The following is a 22,981-nucleotide window of genomic DNA, read 5'->3' on the forward strand; positions in this document are numbered from 1 at the left end:
ATCTCCCAGTTGGAACTTGCCAACCGTGGGACTGTCGAGTCATCATCAGTGAAACCGTACCAGCAACACCATATCTGGTGGTAACAGCAATTTTATGGAATCGTTTCATGAATTTTTTGACCATCCTTTGCAAGGCCACAAGACACAAGAAGTCTGACACATAGTCAACGCCTGGAGAGGATGATACAGGAGTATCTCCAAGTGAATATCGATGCCATGACTCTGCAACTGGAGCCTTGCTCATTTTGGGCTTCCAATCTGGAAAAATAGCCTGAGTTCTCCACTTACGCCTTGGAGATCTTGTCGTGTCCCGCAGCCAGCGTTCTCTCGAAACTTGTCTTCAGTGCTGCTGGGTGTGTGCTGACAGATAAGCGCACACGTCTGTCCGGTGACAATGTGGACAAGCTAACATTCATCAAGATGAACAAGTCATGGATCTGCAAGGACTTTTCTACCCCTGTGTCATCCTGGGGAGAGTAAAGGCTTGTGGGTTTTAATTGTGCTTCATGCAAATCAACATGTCAAGTTTGCAACTGGGGAACAAATGATGCCACTTAAGTGGTGTCTGTGGCCCAATTTTTGGAAAACATTGAGACTCTGGTTGGAGTCTTCTTGCTGTGTTTTACATGATTTTAGAAGGGCATGACATGCCTCTATCTGTGTCTCCCTTCTCCTTTTACTCGTCCAGCTCTTTTTTTTTTCGCATGAGTATATGTACTTGTCACTTTTCCATGTGTTTGTGGTGTCTTGTGAGTGTTTTGTCACCTTTCGGACACCTTAGAAGGTGTTTTCTATGTTTGTGTTTGCCTGCCATTGTTTACAATGGGGTTCGAAGGTGTTCGAACGTTCGCCGAACACACCCGCCGTTCGACGAACCAAACCGAACTCGAACACTAGGGGGGTGGCTCATCTCTACTGATGAGTAACCAGCACCAGTGGGCTGGGATCAGCTCTCTGGAAACAGCAGCAACTAAGCAACAATAATTGATGATACTTTTGACATGCAGAATGTTTTTGTTATTGCTGCTAATTTTTTTCTTTGAAATGTTTTGATGACCTGTTGACCTGTCTGAAAAAGTTGAAATATTTGAAATGTTTTATTTGCTGTGTCTCCCAAAAAGGGAAGAAATGTTGTTTGGCTTAATGCAAAGGTCTAAAACACGCGGCCCGCGGGCCGCATGCAGCCCCCGAGGCAGCTTGTTGCGGCCCACAGACCCTCGGCGATCGTGGGGCAATGCTAGGAGTCGGCACCAGCAGGACTTTACTACGATTTAATCATTTGCGGTGCCGCGCAGAAGAGCTGTCTGCATTATACCAATGGCTGCTGCCCACCAATCAAATGCAAGTAAGTGACGTCGCTGTATGACCTCACCTCCTTGTGTCTGATTGGCTGGCGGTAGCCATTGATATAATGCAGACAGCTCCTCTGCGCATTACCGCAAATGAGTCAATTGTAGTAAAGTCCTGCCGGCGCTGACCCCGGGCATAGAGCTGCAATCGTCACGTGCTGCAACAAGCAGGTACGTGCTCACGATCAGGACTCACTGCGTCCTGTATGCGGCGGGTCCTGACCTGCAGGGACGCAAGTCTCCTCTAGAGTTGAGCGCGGTTCGCGGTTCGTGGTTCTCCAGTTCTAAGCTCGAGTGATTTTGGGGGCTGTTCGAGATCGAACTAGAACTCGAGCTTTTTGCAAAAGCTCGATAGTTCTAGATACATTCGAGAACGGTTCTAGCAGCAAAAAGCAGGGCTTTTTACAGCTACAGTGTGCAGGAGCCATCGCTGGCAGCCTGCCAGAAGCTGGTAACCAAGATAAACATCGGGTATCCAACCAAAGCGCTTTGGTTAGTAACCCGATGTTTATCCTAGTTACGTGCAGGAAGCCCACACTTCCCCGCTCAGCTCGCTCCGCCCCCTCCTGCCCGCGGCATGTACACACACACACTCACACACACACACACACACACACACACACACACATGCACACACACACACACACACACACACACACACATGGTCCCGCTCGGCTTACCTGCGGTGATGAAGTCCCGCCATCCTGACCTCAGCGCTGTCACTGTCCTCCATGGCCGCCGCTTGTCACATCCCTTCTCTCGCTTCCGACCCGAGACTGACTAGCGGTGACGTCACGGGCCTCTCGCGATACTTGGAGTGAAGGCGCCAGTCATTGAACTCAGTGACAGGGGCTGTCGGCAGTGCTGGAGATCAGCGCAGGTAATGTACCTCGCTGACAGCAGCACTTGTCATCCCCTGCAGTGACCTGGGCTGACCCATTGATGTTAGCTCAGGTCACTGCACTGCTCTCCCAGCCAATGGGGAACATCCTGCTCTTCATTGACTGGGACAGTGTGGATCGTCATGGCAACCCCTTGGATTACACCAGACCTGGATTTGTTTTTCATTCTAATAAATTGGTTAAAGAGGGAATGTTTTGGGGAGTGTTTTTTCAAATAAAAATGTGTTTGTCGTCTATTTTTTTTTATTACTGACTGGGTTGGTGATGTCGGGTATCTGATAGACGCCTGACCTCACCAACCCCAGGGCTTGATGCCAGGTGACATTACACATCTGGTATTAACCCCATATATTACCCCGTTTGCCACCGCACCAGGGCGCGGGATGAGCTGGGGCGAAGCACCAGGATTGGCGCATCTAATGGATGCGCCACTTCTGGGGCGGCTGCGGCCTGCTATTTTTAGGCTGGGGAGAGTCCAATAACCATGGACCTCCCTAGTCTGAGAATATCAGGCCCCAGCTGTCTGCTTTACCTTGGCTGGTGATCCAATTTTGGGGGGACCCCTATGTGTTTTTTTTTTTTTAATTATTTATTTAATTTAAAATAACAGCGTGGGGTGCCCTCAGTTTTGGATTACCAGCCAAGGTGAGGTTGCCAGCTGTGGTCTGCAGGCTGCAGCCGTCTGCTTTACCCTAGCTGGCTACAAAACTAGGGCGAACCCTACGTCATTTTTTTTTTATTTTTTTGGCTAAATACAAAGCTAAGCCCCCTTAGTGCCACATGAAAGGCACCAAAGGGTGCTCCACTTTTTCTCCACTTTTTCTACATTTTTTCTACACTTTTTCTACACTTTTTCTACACTTTTTCTACACTTTTTCTACACTTTTTCTCCACTTTTTCTCCACTTATTCTCCACTTATTCTCCACTTATTCTCCACTTATTCTCCACTTATTCTCCACTTATTCTCCACTTATTCTCCACTTATTCTCCACTTATTCTCCACTTATTCTCCACTTTTTCTCCATTTTTTTCTCCATTTTTTTCTCCACTTTTTCTCCACTTTTTCTCCACTTTTTCTACATTTTTTCTCTACTTTTTCTATGGTCGGTCTACCCATTAGCTCTGCCATGCATACTGTAGCTCTACACCTACTGCACATTTATGATTGACATCTCTTTCGTACCAGAGCTGTGTAAGCCTACTCTGACCCCATATTTGTCATTACTATATTGTCCTTGTACTGTATTATGACATTTGTATCATGTGTTTCATTTCTTGCTGTGTTGCAATTTTTTTGCTGCATCCCAATTGTACCTCTACATTGTTCGAGTTTATGTTATTGTTCTCTCACTCTTATGTGATACTGATTATTGTCATTTTTCATGATTACATGCAGATAAGTTCAATCTGACGAAGGCTCAGGCCGAAACGTCATTTGTAACTTGTTTTGGACAAAAACATATATGCTTATGAAAAAAAATGTTTTTCTTAATACGGACCAATAAAGAGTGATTTTGCATTACTATCCGTTGTGACTTACTGACTTAGTCTGGGAGATTTAGAGTGCCGAGGTTACTCACTAATTTTATCTATTATTTCCTCTGAGCACCTATATACCAGTGAGCAGAGCTTCCTCTACAGTAGTTCTCCTGATTAGGCATGCCCTTACCTCGTGAGCAGGGCTTTGCAGCTTTGGTAGCAATCATTACGACATGGACTCTGCTGCTGTGGACCCGAGAAGAGTGAGTGCAGATTCATTGCACCCACACTCCTCACATGAAGGGTCCGCACTCCTAGAAAATGGGGGATACATTCCCTGAGTGTCTCCCCCCCATATTCCAGACGGTCCAGAGTCGTCGTGGGACCCCTTTATTTTTTTTCTTACAATAAATTGGTGAAAGAGGAAATGTTTTGGGGACTGTTTTTTCAAATAAATTTCTTTTGTCGATTTTTTTTTTTTTTTTTTTTTTTTGTTAGTACTGACAGTTTATGATGTTGGGTATCTAATAGACGCCATGACATCACAAACTGCTGGGCTTGATCTCAGGTGACTTTACAGCTAGTATCAACCCGATTAATTACCCCGTTTGCCACTGCACCAGGGCACGGGATGAGCTGGGGTGAAGCGCCCGGATTGGCGCATCTAGTGGATGCGCCACGTCTGGGGTGCCTGCGGCCTGCTATTTTTAGGCTGTGAAGGCCCAATAACTATGGACCTTCCCACCCTGAGAATACCAGACCACGGCTGTCCGCTTTACCTTGGCTGGTGATCCAATTTGGGGGGGACCCTACTTTTATTGTGTAATTATTAATATTTATAAAATAATTATAAAAAAGAGCCTGAGGGGACCTCCACATTGGATCCCCAACCACGGTAAAGCTGCCAGCTGTGGTTTTCAGGCTACAGCCGTCTGCTTTACCCTAGCTGGCTATCAAAAATGGGGGGACCCAACGTCATTTTTTTTTAAATTATTTTTTAAATAGAAAAAATTAATGGGCTTCCCTGTATTTTGATTGCCAACCAAGGTAACGGCAGGCAGATGGGGGTGGCAACCCATAGCTGTCTGCTTTATCTGCGCTGAGAATCAAAAATACCGCGGAGCGCTACGTCATTTTTTTAAAGATATATTTTTACAGCACTGTGATGTCCAGCAATCAAAATACAGGGAAGCCCATTTTATTTGTAGTTATTTAAATAAATAATTAAAAAAAATATATATGGGCTCCCGCTGCATTTTTTGTATTGCTAGCTAAGGGTAATCCAAGCAGCTACTGGCTGCTAACCCCCACTGCTTGGTGTTACCTTCACTGGCAATGGAAAATCCAGGGAAGCATTTTTTATTTTTTTTGTCAAAAAACTACAAAAAAAGGACGTGAGCTTCGCCATATTTTGTATGCTAGCCAGGTATAGCAGGCAGGTGCTGGAAGAGTTGGATACAGCGCCAGAAGATGGCGCTTCTATGAAAATGCCATTTTCTGAGGCGACTGCAGACTGCAATTCGCAGCAGTGGGGCCCAGAAAGCTCAGGCCAACCTGTGCTGCGGATTCCAATCCCCAGCTGCCTTGTTGTACCTGGCTGGACACAAAAATGGGGCGAAGCCTACGTCATTTGTTTTCTGATTATTTCATGAAATTCATGAAATAATAAAAAAAGGGCTTCCCTTTATTTTTGGTTCCCAGCCGGGTACAAATAGGCAACTGGGGGTTGGGGGCAGCCGTACCTGCCTGCTGTACCTGGCTAGCATACAAAAATATGGCGAAGCCCACATAATTTTTTCAGGGGGCAAAAAACTTCTGCATACAGTCCTGGATGGAGTATCCTGAGCCTTGTAGTTCTGCAGCTGCTGTCTGTCTGTATGGAGAAGAGCAGACAGCAGCTGCAGAACTACAAGGCTCAGCATACTCCATCCAGGACTGTATGCAGAATTTTTTTGCCCACCAAAAAAATGACGTGGGCTTCGCCATATTTTTGTATGCTAGCCAGGTACAGCAGGCAGCCACGGGCTGCCTCCAACCCCCAGTTGCCTATTTGTACCCGGCTGGGAACCAAAAATATAGGGAAGCCCGTTTTTTTTTAATTATTTCACTTATTTCATGAAATAATTAAAAAACAAATGACGTGGGCTTCGCCCCATTTTTGTGTCCAGCCGGGTACAACTAGGCAGCTGGGGATTGGAATCCGCAGCACAGGTTAGCCCGAGGTTTCTACGAACCGAACTCGAACGGGACCTCCGTTCGGCGAACCGACCTCGAGCCGAACCGGGACCAGTTCGCTCATCTCTAGTCTCCTCCTTAGGAGACCGCAGCTGCCCGTGCCCGCAATCAGGGTTCCTCGCTGGGTTCTCCCTAGGGAAGGGAGGGCATGCGACTCCGCAGCATAAATTCACATGCTGCAACTCTGCAAGCCGTACCGCAGGTCAGTTTTCACTGCGGGCCGCACAAGCATAGTGGGCACGGGATTTCTAGAAATCCCATCCCCTATGATTGTACTGTACAGGCAGCGTTTTGGATGCAGCTGAAACTTGCTGCATCCAAAATGCTGCAAACCCTGATCGTGTGCACTCACCCTAATAAGAGGGAACAGAGGAAAGGTAAGGAGATTTCTTTTGCATATTACTAAAGGATGGTCACAAGGATGAGCACAATACTAAAATACTACAAGGATGGGCACAATACTACAAGGATGAGCACAATATTACAAGGATGGACACAATACTACAGGGCGCAATACTACAAGCATGGGCACAATACTACAAGGATGAGCACAATACTACTAGGCATAATACTACAAGGATGAGCACAATACTACTGCGCACAATACTACAAGGATAGGCACAATACTACAGGGCACAATACTAAAATACTACAAGGATGGTCACAATACTGCAGGACACAATACTGTAGGGCACAATACCACAAGGATGAACACATTACTACTGAACACAATACTGCAGGGCAGAAGGATGGGCACAATATTACAAGGATGGGCACAATACTACAAGGATGAGCACAATACTACAAGGATGGGCACAATAATACAGGGCAAAATAATACAGGTCACAATACTACAAGGCTGGGCACAATACCATAAGGATGAGCACAATACTACTGGTCACAATACTAGAAGGATGGGCACAATACTACAAGGATGAGCACAATACTACAAGGATGGGCATAATACTAAAATACTACAAGGATGGGCACAATACTGCAGGACACAATACTGTAGGGCACAATACTACAAGGATAAGCACATTACTACTGCGCACAATACTACATGGCACAAGGATGGGCACAATACCACAAGGATGGGCAGATACTACAGGGCACAATAATACAAGGATGAGCACAATACTACTAGGCATAATACTACAAGGATGAGCACATTACTAAAATACTATAAGGATGGGCAAAATACTGCAGGACACAAAACTACAAGGATGGGCACAATACTACTGGGCATGATACTACAAGGATGGACACAATACCACAAGGATGGGCACAATACTACAAGGATGGGCACAATACTACTGAGTAGAGTTGAGCGCGGTTCGTGGTTCTCCAGTTCGTGGTTCGAGTGATTTTGGGGGGTGTTCTAGATCGAACTAGAACTCAAGCTTTTTGCTAAAAGTTCGTTATCTCGAGTTACGTTCGATAACGGTTCTATCAGCAAAAAGAAAAGCTAAATACTAGCTGGCTTTTCACTGTAATAGTGTAAGTCACTCTGTGACTCACACTATTATGAAATTTCAGTGTATAGTGTGCGGGGACTGTGCGTTCAGATCACTGCTGCTGGGATAATGGCAATCGCCATTTTTTTTTTCTTTTCTTCCTTCCCTAAGCGCGCATGTAGTGTGGCGGGCCAGCATGTCAGCCAATCCCAGACACACACACAGCTAAGTGGACTTTTTGCCTGAGAAGCAAGGGCACGTGTCATAGGCTGTCCATGTCACATGTCCTTGCATTATAAAAACGGACATTTTGTTCCCGCACGGCATTATCTGCCTTCTGCGTCTGGGTGTCAGTCACCTCTCATGCAGCTCCTGTCGCTGGTCCTGCTGTGTATGCTATACACACAGCGTTCTACAGATTAGGGACAGAATTTTATTTCAGTCCTTTAAAGGGCTAATTACAGCTGGCTCAGAGCCATAGGTGACAGTCAGGTCCGTGGAAACAGTTTTTAACAGCTACAGATAACAGCGTCTGTGTAGCTAAGCTCAGGGACTTCCTTGCTGCATTTCACCATTAGGAGGGATAGAAAGTGAGGCTTTCTTTCCTCTACACTGACCCACAACCGGGCCACTGTACCCTCCTGCCCTTTTTAGCAAAGCGATTTTAATTGCAGAGTGCTGTCAGTTAGTGCCATCCAAAGACTGGCTGCTGTCCTCCATTATTGTGGCACTTGTGCCAAGCAAGACCCACCACCTCTGCAGTCTACCCTCCTGCACATTTTTGCAAAGCCATTTTAATTGAAAAGAGTGCTGCCAGTTAGTGGCATCCAAAAAGTGGCTGTTGGACTCCATTAGTGTCTGACTGGTGCCAAGCTATTTCCAGCACCTCTGCATTGCACCCTCAAACTCATTTTCACTAAGCCATTATAATAGCAAACACTAAGGAAACTTAATGGCATCCAAAAAGTGGCTGTTGGACTTCATTAGTGTCCCACTGGTGCCAAGCTATTTCCAGCACCTCTGCATTGCACCCTCAAGCTCATTTTTACTAAGCCATTATAATAGGAAACACTGAGGAAACTTAGTGGCATCCTAAAAGTGGCTGTTGGACTTCATTATTGTCCCACTGGTGCCAAGCTATTTCCAGCACCTCTGCATTGCACCCTCAAGCTCATTTTTACTAAGCCATTATAATAGCAAACACTGAGGAAGCTAAGTGGCATCCTAAAAGTGGCTGTTGGACTTCATTAGTGTCCCACTGGTGCCAAGCTATTTCCAGCACCTCTGCATTGCACCCTCAAGCTCATTTTTACTAAGCCTATATAATAGCAACACTAAGGAAACTTAGTGGCATCCTAAAAGTGGCTGTTGGACTTCATTAGTGTCCCACTGGTGCCAGGCTATTTCCAGCATCTCTGCATTGCACCCTCAAGCTCATTTTGGTGGACCATATATGACAAGCTTTTCTCCCCCCCCATTCACCTTTTGTGTCTCCCCTTTTTCCTCATAGACTGGAAGCTTACGAGCAGGGCCCTCACTCCTCCTGGTATCTTAATTTTGTTATTTTGTATTGTCTCATATTGTCTGTACATATCCCCTCTTAATTGTAAAGCACTGCAGAATATGTTGGTGCTATAGAAATAAAACTTATTATGTTATATATTATATTATTGTTACTAAGCCATTATACTAGCAAACACTGAGGAAACTTAGTGGCATCCAAAAAGTGGCTGTTGGACTTCATTAGTTTCCCACTGGTGCCAAGCAATTTCCAGCACCTCTGCATTGTACCCTCAAGCTCATTTTTACTAAGCTATTATAATTGCAAACTGTGCTGCCAGTTTAAGGGCCATAGTTGCATTGTCAGGGATAGTCTGTGTTGTTTCTTCTGCTGTTAATAAATCTACACCACCTCTCAATTTTTACTACCACATTTTAAGTGGACAATCTTGACGCAATCAAAATAAGTGGCAAAATGACAGATGCTGGTGGAAAGGGGAACAGGCGTGTTGGAAAAGGTAAAAAAAGTTTGTGTCCATGGGGAAGGTAGCAAAGCTCCATTAACATCTGCTGAAGATAGGCCATCTTCCAGCAAAAGTAACATGTCTACTACTTTCCGTGGACAATCCGATGTGCTCCCTTTTTTACAGACACGAACAACTGGAACAAAGGTAGATGATGCCCAAAAAAAGAACATGCTGGAATGTATCTCAAGTGCTCCAACAAGTGCCCTCTCCTCCACCTCAACTACCGCATCCAAAAAAAACAGTCCTCTGAGTTGTCATCCCAATCACACTTGCTTTCTCCCAGCTCTCAAGTCTCCATCCGCCCTGCACAGTATGGTGAAACAGAGATGGCTGAGTCTGCAGAGCTGTTCAGTCACACTATAGCCTGGGAATCAGAGGTCTGCTCCCAAGCTACAGTGAGTACAGACCAGGAAATGGTCTGCAGTGATGCCCAGAACCTTTGTGACTCTGATTCAGGCCGTGATGATCAAGTTTCTGAGCATAATGTTGACCCTAATTCACAAACTGTAACACCTGTTGTTATAGACAATGAGGAACATACTGATGACGATGAGACGCAGATACCAGATTGGGATGACAACTTAAATATTCGGTCACGGCAGGAAGAGGCTTGGTCTGAGGATGAGGGGAGTGCAAACACAACGCTTTATGAGGAAGTTCTAGATCCCACCTACTATCAACCCACAGTCAGGCACTCGAGGAGGTCAACAGAGGCGGTGGAGGAGGATGCAACTGACGACGAAGTTACCTTGCACCTTCCTGGACAGAGGAGGAGTACTGGTAGCATGTCTACAACTGCATCCTCAGCCACCACTCTGCCTCTGAGCACTAGTCGGGGTGGCTCAGCAGGTCGCATGTCCTCTAAGCCTTGACTAGCCTGGTCCTTTTTTGACCTTGCAAAGGATCGCCCAAATCATGTGATCTGTAAAATTTGTCGGGAATCTGTTAGTAGAGCCAAAAAACTCAGCAGTTTGACAACTTCTTCCATGACTCTTCATATGACTAAATATCATATTTCCCAGTGGGAAGCTCACCGTGCCACAATGCGGCCTAGCGGAGCGGAATATCCACCGCTTGCCCCTTCCAGTGCATCCGCATGCTTTTCATCTTCTAGAACTGTGTGGACAGCTGTCACACCTGGTTTTCCACGCACAACTTCCACCACTGTAACCGCAACAGGCAGTTTGCTTGGTAGGTCATCAATTGGTTTGGAAGGGGAAACAAGTGCATGTGTACAGCTCTCTCAGACATCGATCGCACCAACGTTGGATGAAGGCAACATCATGTTTATACCTGCACTTTCCTCACAAACCTTCATTTTTCCAGGGACTCCCTACTCACCACCGTCTACACATAGCAGCCAGATCTCTGTCCCTCAGATGTGGACAAATAAAAGGCCATTTCCTGCGACCCATGACAAAGCTAAGAGGTTGACTTTATCCCCACACAGGATTTTAGAGACCTTATGTCTGTCGCTGTGCCCCAGTACCAGATGCCCAGTCGCCACTACATCTCTAAGAAAGGTGTGCCTGTGCTACACCAGCAAGTCGCACATAACATCACCGCTTTCTTGAGAAACTGTGTGTGTGAACGGGTGCATTTCACCATCGATACTTGGACCAGTAAGCATGGACAGGGACGTTACATGTCGCTGACTGGGCACTGGGTAACTATGGTGATAGATGGTGAAGGGTCTGCTGCACAAGTCTTGCCGTCCCCACGACTTGTGTGTCAATCCTCTGTCTGTCCAAGTTCCTCCACTGCTTCTGCCTCCTGAACCTCTTCTGGGTCCTCCAACTCTGCCCCAAGCCTGTCTGGTCAGCAGAGCGCAACGGCATCAGGCAGTCTTTAGCTTGAAATGTCTTGGAAATAAGAGTCACACAGCGGCTGAGTTGTGGGCAGCTCTGGAGACTGAGTTTGGTAAATGGTTGTCTCCACTCAACCTGAAGCCTGGTAAGGCCGTGTGCGACAATGCTGCAAACCTGGGTGCGGCCCTTCGCCTGAGCAAGGTGACACACATGCCTTGTATGGCTCACATGTTGAACTTTGTTGTCCAGCAATTTTTAACACACTATCCCGGCCTAGATGGCCTTCTGAACAGGGCACGAAAACTGTCTGCTCACTTCCGCCGTTCATCCGCCGCAGCTGAGCGACTTTCATCGCTCCAGAAGTCTTTCGGCCTGCCAGCTCATCGCCTGAAATGCGAAGTGTCGACACGCTGGAATTAGACTCTCCACATGTTACAGCGACTGTGGCAGCACTGCCGAGTCCTGGTGCAATACGTCATGACGTATAGCCTGGGCCAACGAGATGCAGAGGTGGGGCAGATCACCCTGATGGAGTGGTCTCAGATCAAGGACCTATGCACCCTTTTGCACAGTTTCGACATGGTGACGAATATGTTTAGTGCTGACAATGCCATTATCAGCATGACAATTCCAGTCATTTACATGCTGGAGCACACGCTAAACACTATTCGGAGTCAGAGGGTGGGACAACAGGAAGGGGAGGAACTACAGGAGGATTCATATGCGCAAGGGACAACAACATCACCAATGTCCAGACGTTCATCATCACCAAGGCAGCAGGCATGGGACCATGAGGGACAGAGATCAACAAGGGCGTATGGTAGCAGGCAAAATGTTGAGGAAGGTGCAGAAGAACATGAAGAAATGGAGGACGAACTGTCCATGGACATGGAAGACTCAGCGGATGAGGGAGACCTTGGTCAAATTTCAGTTGAAAGAGGTTGGGGGGAGATGTCAGAGGAAGAAAGAACGGTTAGCACCTCTATGCCACAAACACAGCGTGGACTTGGTCCACATGGCTGCGCAAGACACATGAGCGCCTTCTTGCTGCACTACCTCCAACATGACCCTCGGATTGTCAAAATTAGAAGTGATTTTGACTACTGGCTTGCGACACTATTAGATCCCCAGTACAAGTCCAAATTTTGTGACATAATTCCAGCTATAGAAAGGGACGCACATATGCAGGAGTATCAGCAAAAGCTGTTACTCAATCTTAGCTCGGCTTTTCCACGAAACAACTGTGGTGCACGGAGTGAATCTCCCAGTTGTAACTTGACAAACATGGGACGGTATCATCATCTTCAACAGTCTACCCGTACCAGCAGCACCGTATCTGGTGCTGGTAACAGCAATTTTATTGAATCTTTTCATAATTTTTTTAGACCCTCCTTTGCAAGGCCACCAGAGACAACAAGTCTGACACATAGTCAATGGCTGGAGAGGATGATACAGGAGTATCTCCAAATGAACATCGATGCCATGACTTTTCAAATGGAGCCTTGCTCATTTTGGGCTTCAAATCTTGAAAAATGGCCAGAGCTATCTGTCTTGCTAAATTCTACTAAAAAAGGGGGCTGAAAGCCCGTACTTACGAAGCGCTCACTGATATCCTAATCAGGCACGAATACTAATATTCTTTATAGCAAGATACTATTTATTTTAATAGCACATGAATATAATCAATGGTACATAGGCATTTAGAATCTTATAGTCATAGAAACTTATACAATAACAGAAATATGCATCAACATTACCGTTATGTTGTAGCAATCCTTTCACATCGGAGGGAACTCGAGTTAAGATAAGGAATCAACATGGCATCTTGGCATGGCATCACAGGAACAGTGCGTACGTACACTTCAATGTCCTGGAAGGTATTTCCCTACCTTAAGCGAGTTCCGTGTATATTTTATAGGAAAATATTGTAGGTTGTGTCTAAATGGTCACCAGCATATGACAGCTGAGTCATGTTCATGTAACTTGACCACAAAATGTTGTAGGTAACGGCAGCTTCCTGCACATTTCCAGCACATCCTGTCAGTTGACAACTGGCTGACCACAGTTTGACCAGTATTAGTGAAATATTGCAATGAGCCGTAAATTTCATCCTTAAAACTGTCTTTAAGCTAACCACAAGTTTCCTGTAAGTGGAACTGTAAATGTTACTTCCTTATTATCTAAAACTGCTTCAAGACATGTATTCCTTGGCATTAGTGAAATATTATCCAAAGGACATCTTCTTTGATACTGAATTATTGATGGATCAAATAATATCTGGGATCACTCCTATCTTATGATTATGATCCCTATCTAATAGTCATTCAAACTTCAGTCATATCACATTGGTATCACAATCGGTCCTTGATCCCAGGGATTATTTTCCATCATCAGTATTCCACTAGAAGAAGATCACTCGGAATATACCATACCATGACCAAGAAATATTGTTTGCCACAAATTTTGTCTTTGTTTAGATAAACGTTGAATCACAAATATAATCAGTTTCACTACTATGTATAGTATATTAAAACTAAAAGCAATATTATCTGAAAAGCTCCCTTGAACATCATGTGTTTTGGCATTTGCTCGATATTCAAAGGAATCATTACACATTACATTTCCCGATATGTTACTAGAAGTTTCACTAGTCCCATTTATGAACATATTGGCATAAGGCCATAACATATCATGAATTGTCCTTTCCACTAAGCTGGGTTTAAAAGCATCTACAGTCCATAGAGATGAATCCCAGGTTAGTCAGTCCAGTCTTATATCTTAGTACCCAAATTCCTCCCTTAAAAGCCAGATATTGCAAATTGGTGACTGTTGCATTCAAATTGCCTTGCCACCATGGAAGATTGATCCATCCCACTACGGAAATGGGTACTGTAGTATTCTATAGACGAACACATCGAGTGTCTTTATCAGCAAGATGATCAGAACAACTTTTCCACTTTAAGATTTCCTCCATCGATACCGGGAAATCCAGATAAGGGATACTGGTGGCTGTAACCGAAGAATGTGTACAGATCCAGCAATCTGTGTGTTGAAAATGTGATGGTGCATCAGAAATTTATTCGCCATAAGTTCCTCCTGATGTAGACTTGTCCATCCAACGACCAAAGAGGCAAACATCAAACACAGGAATTTCTCCATCTCATCACTGTCGAGCTCTTCCCAGTAACCGATACCATGGATTCCGCTTATTTACAACACCTTCTGCAAATAAAGATACACTATTATTCTCGTAAATAACATTTTTCTTGTGGGACACATTCCCACTTCTCCACTCCTGGTCTCATTATCAGGAGAGTACGATCTTTTCCGACCGCTATTACCTCTGTCTCTGAGGGCGGTCCTTGGAGGTTTTGAATCCATATTTTTGCTCCTACATTTGTAATATTAGAGGATCCAAAACCTTTAATACCCCGTATTGTTAATTCTGCCGGGGCAGTTCCTTCTCTTATTTCAGACAAGTTTATTGGAATTATCAACATCTGAGCTACCTTCTGGTGTTTCATCAATATCAAAGGTTCATTTCCAAAATTTAGCATCAGTACCTTGATTTCTCCCTGATAATCTGCCTCTATTACCCCTCCCACCACTATGGCTCCTTTTAACACCAAACTAGAACTAGTGGCTATTTGACCATAATGATCCTTTGGTGTATGGCAACCCAATCCTGTTGAAATTGGTTTTACCTTACCTGGGGGTACCACGACAGTTTCCAATGTACTGAGGTCTAAACCTGCTGAATAAGGCGTCGCTCTTTCTGGTGGGCCCAAACAGCTGTACCTTGCCTTGTCAACTGCTGGACTGATTTGTCTGATGGCTGCTGCTTTATCTGCTTCTGAATTAAACAAACGTTCAAGTGAGTTAGTAGGGACATGAGCATCGACATGAAATACAGTGGTCTTGGTAGATTGAATAATCCCTTCAATGTCTTGCCACACTTCCCTGACCATCTCAAACACATTTTGCTGTTCCTCTCCCCATTGGAACTCATATTTTTTACTCGTTACTTTGTACAAATGAGCCAACATTTGTCCCAAATGAGGGATATGTTGTCTCCAAAAATCAAACAATCCAATATAAGACTGAGTCTCCTGTTTGGATTTAGGGACCGGAAAATTAATAATTTTCTGTCTGGCATTGGGCAAGATCTCTCTGTGCCCCTTGTTCCACTGAATCCCTAGAAATGTTACCACCTGAGACGGTCCTTGAACCTTGGCATCACTGATTTCCCATCCTTTACTCCTCATATGAGCAACCAGTTTTGTCAATTGATCTTTCACACTTTGCTCATCTTGTCCTTGTATCATTATATCATTGATATAATGTGAGATCTGCGTTTCCTTATGACAAGACATAACCCCAAAGGAGAATTTTCCTTCGGTTAGATTAAGAGTCATCCATTTTAGGATATCAATTCCCAAAATATATTCTGGTATAGGTACTACCAGTACCGTATACTCCTTGATAGGTAAATTACCTATCTTCAAAGCTACCTGTGTCTGAACCCCAGTGATCACTTGACCACCTAGTCCAGCAATTTTTACTCTAGGTCCTTTTATTTTTTCTGGGTTTCCATGAATTAAAGTAGCCTCCGCCCCCGTGTCAATCAAAGCTGGGACTCTTTGAACATGTATGCTAAGATTGACGTAGGGACGTTCGTCCCTTTTTATCAATAGGGGGGCTTGGCTGGCTACCTATGGTAAATCACTTCCTTCTGAACTTTCATTTACACAGACTTCAGTCTGTGCATTAGCCCTTCCTTCCGTGACCTTTGTGGCCACGGCTGCAGCCAGTTCTTCCCATGGATAAACTGACTGAAAATCTTCCCAAGACACATTCTTTGGGGTTTTTTCCCCTTTTCCCTCTGATTTCTTTACCTTGGGGGTTTTTGAACCCCCTTCCACATTTGTAGTGGTCACTTTCTTTGCAGATAGAACTTTCTGTTTGTACAACTTCCATAATTCTCCTGTCTCCTTTCCATCAATCGTTTCCTTATTGATCCCGGCTTTAAGCAAAGCCTGGAACATGTCTTTGCGAGACACTCGTGGGGCCTTCCCTACTGATTTCTCTTTACAATCAGGATTGTTTGGCTTACTGTTACCAAGATGGCCTCCAGGGGACGATTTATCCCACTGTCCCATATCCTGTAACTCCCTCATCCTCCCTAGAACTACACCGATTGATTCTCCAGTCAGCGCTACAGTTAAGGTTAAAATAACTGAGTTGTATGCTGGAGGAGCATGTTTAACCAGCCTATTTCTTATGCTGGCTGTCAATGGGTACTGGAGATAATCATCATCCATTCCCAAAAGAGGAAGAGCATTCCTCATTGCTTCTTCCTTCAGCCTTTCCATACCATCTTTTAAGGTATACCAAGGTTTATCATTGATAGGAAAGTCTGCTTCTGATGGATATTTGTCCAGAAAAGCATGGGCTAAGATCATGATTAAGTTTTGAGTACCATGCTCATTATGATCAACAAAATAATTTTTTATTGATCTCTGAATTTCTGGGTCACGAGACATGGTGACAAATTTTGCCACGTCTCCGGCATCAAAGTGCACTTCACCTCCTCCGAGATCGTGCACCCTGACCAACCAGGGAATTTCTCCTTCTCCTGGTTTTTGTCTAAACTGTGTTAAAATGCTATCAACTTCTCCCTGAGAGTAATCTTCAATGGTTACTCGATTTTTTACATGAGGAATCGTTTTCTCATTTGTGATGGCATTACCATCTTCGTCATATTGCAGATTCCCCTGACCATCCCGGACATGTTCCCGGATGATCTCATTCTCTGTCCTCTCTAGGCGACCCCTTACTGGGTTAGCCTGAATCTTCCCTTTATGGCAATCCTCCTCATCAGATGATGAAGATGAATCCCACACATCCCCATCCCAAGTATCGGGATCCCAGTTTATAGAAGCTGAGGCGATACTTTTATGCACTTTGGTTTTATTTACTTTTCCTCTTCTTCTTTTCTTGTACTTATTTTGAGCAATTTTTATGGCAGCTTTTTGTGCCACATTCTGATAATGTTCCAATTTATCCTTCAACAGTCGGGTATTACATTCCATAACTGTTTTCAGGCAACCTAATTCTATCATCTTTTGTTCCACCTGGGAACTTTTCTTCTGCATCTTTAGCTTACGCTCATGCATTACACTATATGCACTTGCCAAAATCCAGATGTGCCGTCCTAAAGACACTACATCACCTGCTTTCACAGGGACACTACCGAATACATTCACAACATCAGTAGCTTCACTACCCATAAGCTTGTCCTGCCATTGTTTGTGCCGTGCTAAAGACACTACATCACCTGTTTTCACAGGGACACTACCGAATACATTCACAACATCAGTAGCTTCACTACCCATAAGCTTGTCCTGCCATTGTTTGTGCCGTGCTAAAGACACTACATCACCTGTTTTCACAGGGACACTACCGAATACATTCACATCAGTAGCTTCACTACCCATAAGCTTGTCCTGCCATTGTTCTGCCAATTCACAAGACACTACATCACCTGTTTTCACAGGGGCACCACTGAGTACATTCACAACATCAGTAGCTTCACAACCCTTAAGCTTGTCCTGCCATCGTTTGTGCCGTGCTAAAGACACTACATCACCTGTTTTCACAGGGACACTACCGAATACATTCACATCAGTAGCTTCACTACCCTTAAGCTTGTCCTGCCATTGTTCTGCCAATCCACAATTGACCAATTCATGTGCTATAAGATTGTAGGGAGCCTCAGTCCAGCCGGGGATCTCCACAACAACCTCCTTAACATTATCCTTACGTTTTCTGAACATTTTGACACTATGCAAAAAGATTGAAAAATATCTGGAAATTTGCCAAATATATGTTTTTAACTTCTAAATTACAAAAATTAGTTTAATTACTTCTTATAGACGTAATCCTGCCGACTACGCCAATTTATGTCTTGCTAAATTCTACTAAAAAAGGGGGCTGAAAGCCCGTACTTACGAAGCGCTCACTGATATCCTAATCAGGCACGAATACTAATATTCTTTATAGCAAGATACTATTTATTTTAATAGCACATGAATATAATCAATGGTACATAGGCATTTAGAATCTTATAGTCATAGAAACTTATACAATAACAGAAATATGCATCAACATTACCGTTATGTTGTAGCAATCCTTTCACATCGGAGGGAACTCGAGTTAAGATAAGGAATCAACATGGCATCTTGGCATGGCATCACAGGAACAGTGCGTACGTACACTTCAATGTCCTGGAAGGTATTTCCCTACCTTAAGCGAGTTCCGTGTATATTTTATAGGAAAATATTGTAGGTTGTGTCTAAATGGTCACCAGCATATGACAGCTGAGTCATGTTCATGTAACTTGACCACAAAATGTTGTAGGTAACGGCAGCTTCCTGCACATTTCCAGCACATCCTGTCAGTTGACAACTGGCTGACCACAGTTTGACCAGTATTAGTGAAATATTGCAATGAGCCGTAAATTTCATCCTTAAAACTGTCTTTAAGCTAACCACAAGTTTCCTGTAAGTGGAACTGTAAATGTTACTTCCTTATTATCTAAAACTGCTTCAAGACATGTATTCCTTGGCATTAGTGAAATATTATCCAAAGGACATCTTCTTTGATACTGAATTATTGATGGATCAAATAATATCTGGGATCACTCCTATCTTATGATTATGATCCCTATCTAATAGTCATTCAAACTTCAGTCATATCACATTGGTATCACACTATCCACTTACGCCTTGGAGATCTTGTCGTGTCCAGCTGCCAGCGTTGTCTCTGAACGTGTCTTCAGTGCTGCTGGGTGTGTGCTGACAGATAAGCGCATGCATCTGGCCAGTGACAATGTGGCTAGACTAACGTTCATCAAAATGAACAAGTCATGGATCCACGAGGAATTTACTACCCCTGTGTCATCCTGGGGAGAGTAAATGCTTGTGGATTTGGAATGTGCTTGATGCAAATCTACCTAGAAGTGTACAACTGGGGCACAAGTGCTGCCACTGAAGAGGTGTCTGTGTGGCCCAATTTTTTCGAAAAAAGGGAGACTCCGCTTTGAGTCACCTTGCGGTGTTTTACATCATTTTAGAAGGGCATGCCATGCCTATATCTGTGTCTCCTCCTCTTTTTCCTTGTCCAGCTATTTTGTTTTCGCATGAGTAAATGTCCTTGTCACTTTCCCATGTGTTTGTGTTGTGTTGTGAGTTGTTTGTCACCTTTTGGACACCTTTGAGGGTGTTTTCTAGGTGTTTTTATGTGTTTGTGATTGCCTCCCATTGTTTCCTATGCGGTTCGAGTGGTTCGCCGAACCGAACTCGAACTAGACCTCCGTTCGATGAACCAAGCTCGAGCTGAACCGCGACCGTTTCCCTCATCTCTACTACTGACCATAATACTACAAGGATGGGCACAATACTACTGGGCAAAATACTAAAATACTACAAGGATGAGCACAATACTGCAGGACACAAAACTACAAGGATGGGCACAATACTACTGGGCATAATACTACAAGGATGGGTACAATACCACAAGAATGAGCACAATACCACAATGATGGGCACAATACCACAAGGATGGGCACAATACTACTTAGCATAATACTAAAAGGATGGGCACAGTGCTGCAAGGATGGGCACAATACCACAAGAATGGACACAATACTACGGAGTATAATACTACAAGGACGGGCACAATACCGTAAAGATGGTTAGCCATCATGAAGCATGGGACTTCCCCAGTCGCTAGGACAACCACTGGTGGCGGGCACCACTTGTGGTAAAAGTAGGCGCAACCATCTCACTAAAGCAGACCTTGCTGGGCACAGCTTGGAATAACATCTCACATGGACAACATGAGTTTAGTTTTTCTCTCTCTGTGGGACCCGTGGCTTGGAGCTGGAGGCTCAGCATGGGTTCCGGATAGAAATTGAGGACCACTTCACTAGAAAGTCTTTCACAGGCACTGGCGGTTACCGCTGACTATCCGGGATTGGCTGGAGCCCATCGTGGCAGAGATCGGTACTCTGGGGCAGCTCCTGAACTATCAGTGAGTAAAAGACCTGGAACCACAGCCCCTGCCTCTCATTTGCCGACGCCAGCGCCCTGCGCTGCGGCGCCAACGGGGACTACCACCACCCCATCCTCCTCCCCGGGGTTATCCCGCTCTGCCTGTGGGGAGCAACACCATCTCTGCCACGACCCTCACCATCAGTTCTGGACAGCAGCACCCGCAGCGGCGGCCAATCCCTAGCCGCATACCACAGGTGGCGCCACAATCATAAAAGACTTTCCTAACCGTCACTACCACCCCCATCCTCCATGCTGTCTCCCTTCTACCGCGTTCCTTCCCTCCTGTAAGTCTTGGGGTCACAAAACCAGGCCAGGCCAGCCCGTGACGACACAGAGGATCTGCACCCCCATCCCGGAAACGTGTCAGGTGCAAACCCCCTCGACCCCAGGGTGTTACATATATACGACAACAGTATTTTCCAGGGGAAATATTGTGAAAGAATCAAATTGGTTAATGAGGTATTCCCATCTCCAAGATCATATCCAATATGTAGTAGGTATAATAATAATATTAGCAAATACTTCCAGTTAGAAATGTTGTATAGTTCTTCTAATTCAATATGTCGCTTACCTCAGGGCATTGCAGAACCTTAGGTATTCATAGCTATGACCACAAGCAACTAATTAATTCATTAACTAACTGTCCAAAAGCTGAAGTCATAAACATGGACACCTAAAGGTACCGTCACACTAAACAACTTACCAACGATCCTAACAACGATACAACCTGATAGGGATCGCTGGTAAGTTGCTAGGAGGTCGCTGGTGAGATGTCACACAGTCACGCTCCAGCGATCCCACCAGCAACCTGACCTGGCAGGGATCGCTGGAGCGTCCCTACACGGGTTGCTGGTGAGCTGTCAAACAGGCAGATCTCACCAGCAACCAGTGACCAGCCCCCAGCCAGCAGCACGCGTGGAAGCGATGCTGCGCTTGGTAACTAAGGTAAATATCAGGTAACCAACCCGATATTTACCTTGGTTACCAGCGCACACCGCTTAGCGCTGGCTCCCTGCACTCCTAGCCAGAGTACACATCGGGTTAATTACCCGATGTGTAGTCTGGCTATGTGTGCAGGGAACAGGGAACCAGCACTGGCAGCGTGAGAGCGGGGACGCTGGTAATGAAGGTAAATATCTGGTAACGAAGGAAAGGGCTTCTTGGTTACCCGATGTTTACCGTGGTTACCAGCGTCCGCAGAAGCCGGCTCCATGCTCCCTGCACATTCAGTTGTTGCTGTCTTGCTGTCACACACAGCGATGTGTGCTTCACAGCGGGAGAGCAACAACTAAAAAATGGTCCAGGACATTCAGCAACAACCAGCGACCTCACAGTAGGGGCCAGGTTGTTGCTGGATGTCACACACAGCAACATCGCTAGCAAGGTCACTGCTACGTCACAAAAGTTGTGCCTCAGCAGCGAAGTTGCTAGCGATGTTGCTTAGTGTGACGGTACCTTAAGGTCCTGCAATGCCTTGAACATGAGGTAAGTAACACAGTGAATCAGGAGAACCATACTACATTTCTAATTGGAGGTAATTGCTAATATTATTATTACACCTACTAGATATTGTGATAGGATCTTGGAGATAGGAATACCCCTTTAAAAATCACACTATAGATTCTTCATGCCAATGAATAATAAAATCAATAGCCAGTCAGTCCCTCACAATCAAAATTTATTCCATATCTTAATATGCCATCACTACTTTTGGTAGAGTACATCCTATCAATATTCTTGTAGAAATGTTTTAGTAAAACAAAATGTTACATTTATAAGATCACAGCACTGGATTCATTTGAAATCACCTGTTGTTTCAGTAGATCTCGTACTTCTTTTATGACAACATTGGTTTCTTTCATTTCTGCAAGCATTTGTGGTGTAACATCCCCACCTGAAAAAAATAATTTATAATTATGCATGAATATTTTTGTATAACATTCAGATACAGTTACAAATCACTTACAATATAAATATTTAACTTCCTTTAACATTTTTTTACTTCATGATCTATACACTATAGATATCTATCCCTAAATTATTATCATTATCTATTAGATTCCACTAAAACTGGATGAATTGTCTAAGAAGTGAAAATTATTAAATTTAACAAAATTGCTGAAGCATTTCTATAGACGAAAATTGACGCAACAAGAAGCAAGTTAAGGATGACAAATAGCAGTTGCTGTTAAAAACACTGTGCAGGCTGGTATAAATGCAGCCAATGTAGCCAACATCAGCTGGCATAGACAGCATAAAGGCTATCTGTGTCTACTGTAGACTGATGAGAAACTGTGGAAAGAAAAGCGCAATAGGGTCTTACCCCAAAAGGGGAGGAAGATATGTAATAAAAATACTCACCTATAATGGTTGTGTCAGTCACAACCACTATGCAGGCATATATGAGATCCAGGTCCAGGCAGCAGTCCCAAAGTTGGCTGATAACAGAGAGTAATAGAAGAAGGGTCTTAATTCTGCGCCAAGGACTCAATGGATCCAGGAAGAGATTAATGCTTCTTTAATAACATGCACAAGTCTACGCGTTTCTGGAGACACAGCTCCCTCCATCAGGACATTGGCAAGAGAACATCAAATCTGGTTGCAAGT

The 22,981-nt window shown here is 44.5% G+C and overlaps 1 protein-coding gene across 1 annotated transcript in view; it reads right to left on the reverse strand.

Moving 5' to 3' along the window:
- LOC142316860 (cartilage oligomeric matrix protein-like) overlaps positions 1 to 22,981 on the reverse strand; it is a 1,990,803-nt gene that overhangs the window by 1,780,688 nt on the left and 187,134 nt on the right. Inside the window, exon 2 of the mRNA XM_075352653.1 lies at positions 22,183 to 22,268. Within this exon, the coding sequence (XP_075208768.1) occupies positions 22,183 to 22,268 (86 nt within the window). The remainder of the gene's footprint in view (positions 1 to 22,182; positions 22,269 to 22,981) is intronic.

The sequence above is a fragment of the Anomaloglossus baeobatrachus genome, chromosome 1 (assembly GCF_048569485.1).
Source record: "Anomaloglossus baeobatrachus isolate aAnoBae1 chromosome 1, aAnoBae1.hap1, whole genome shotgun sequence".
Classification (NCBI taxonomy): Eukaryota; Metazoa; Chordata; class Amphibia; order Anura; family Aromobatidae; genus Anomaloglossus; species Anomaloglossus baeobatrachus.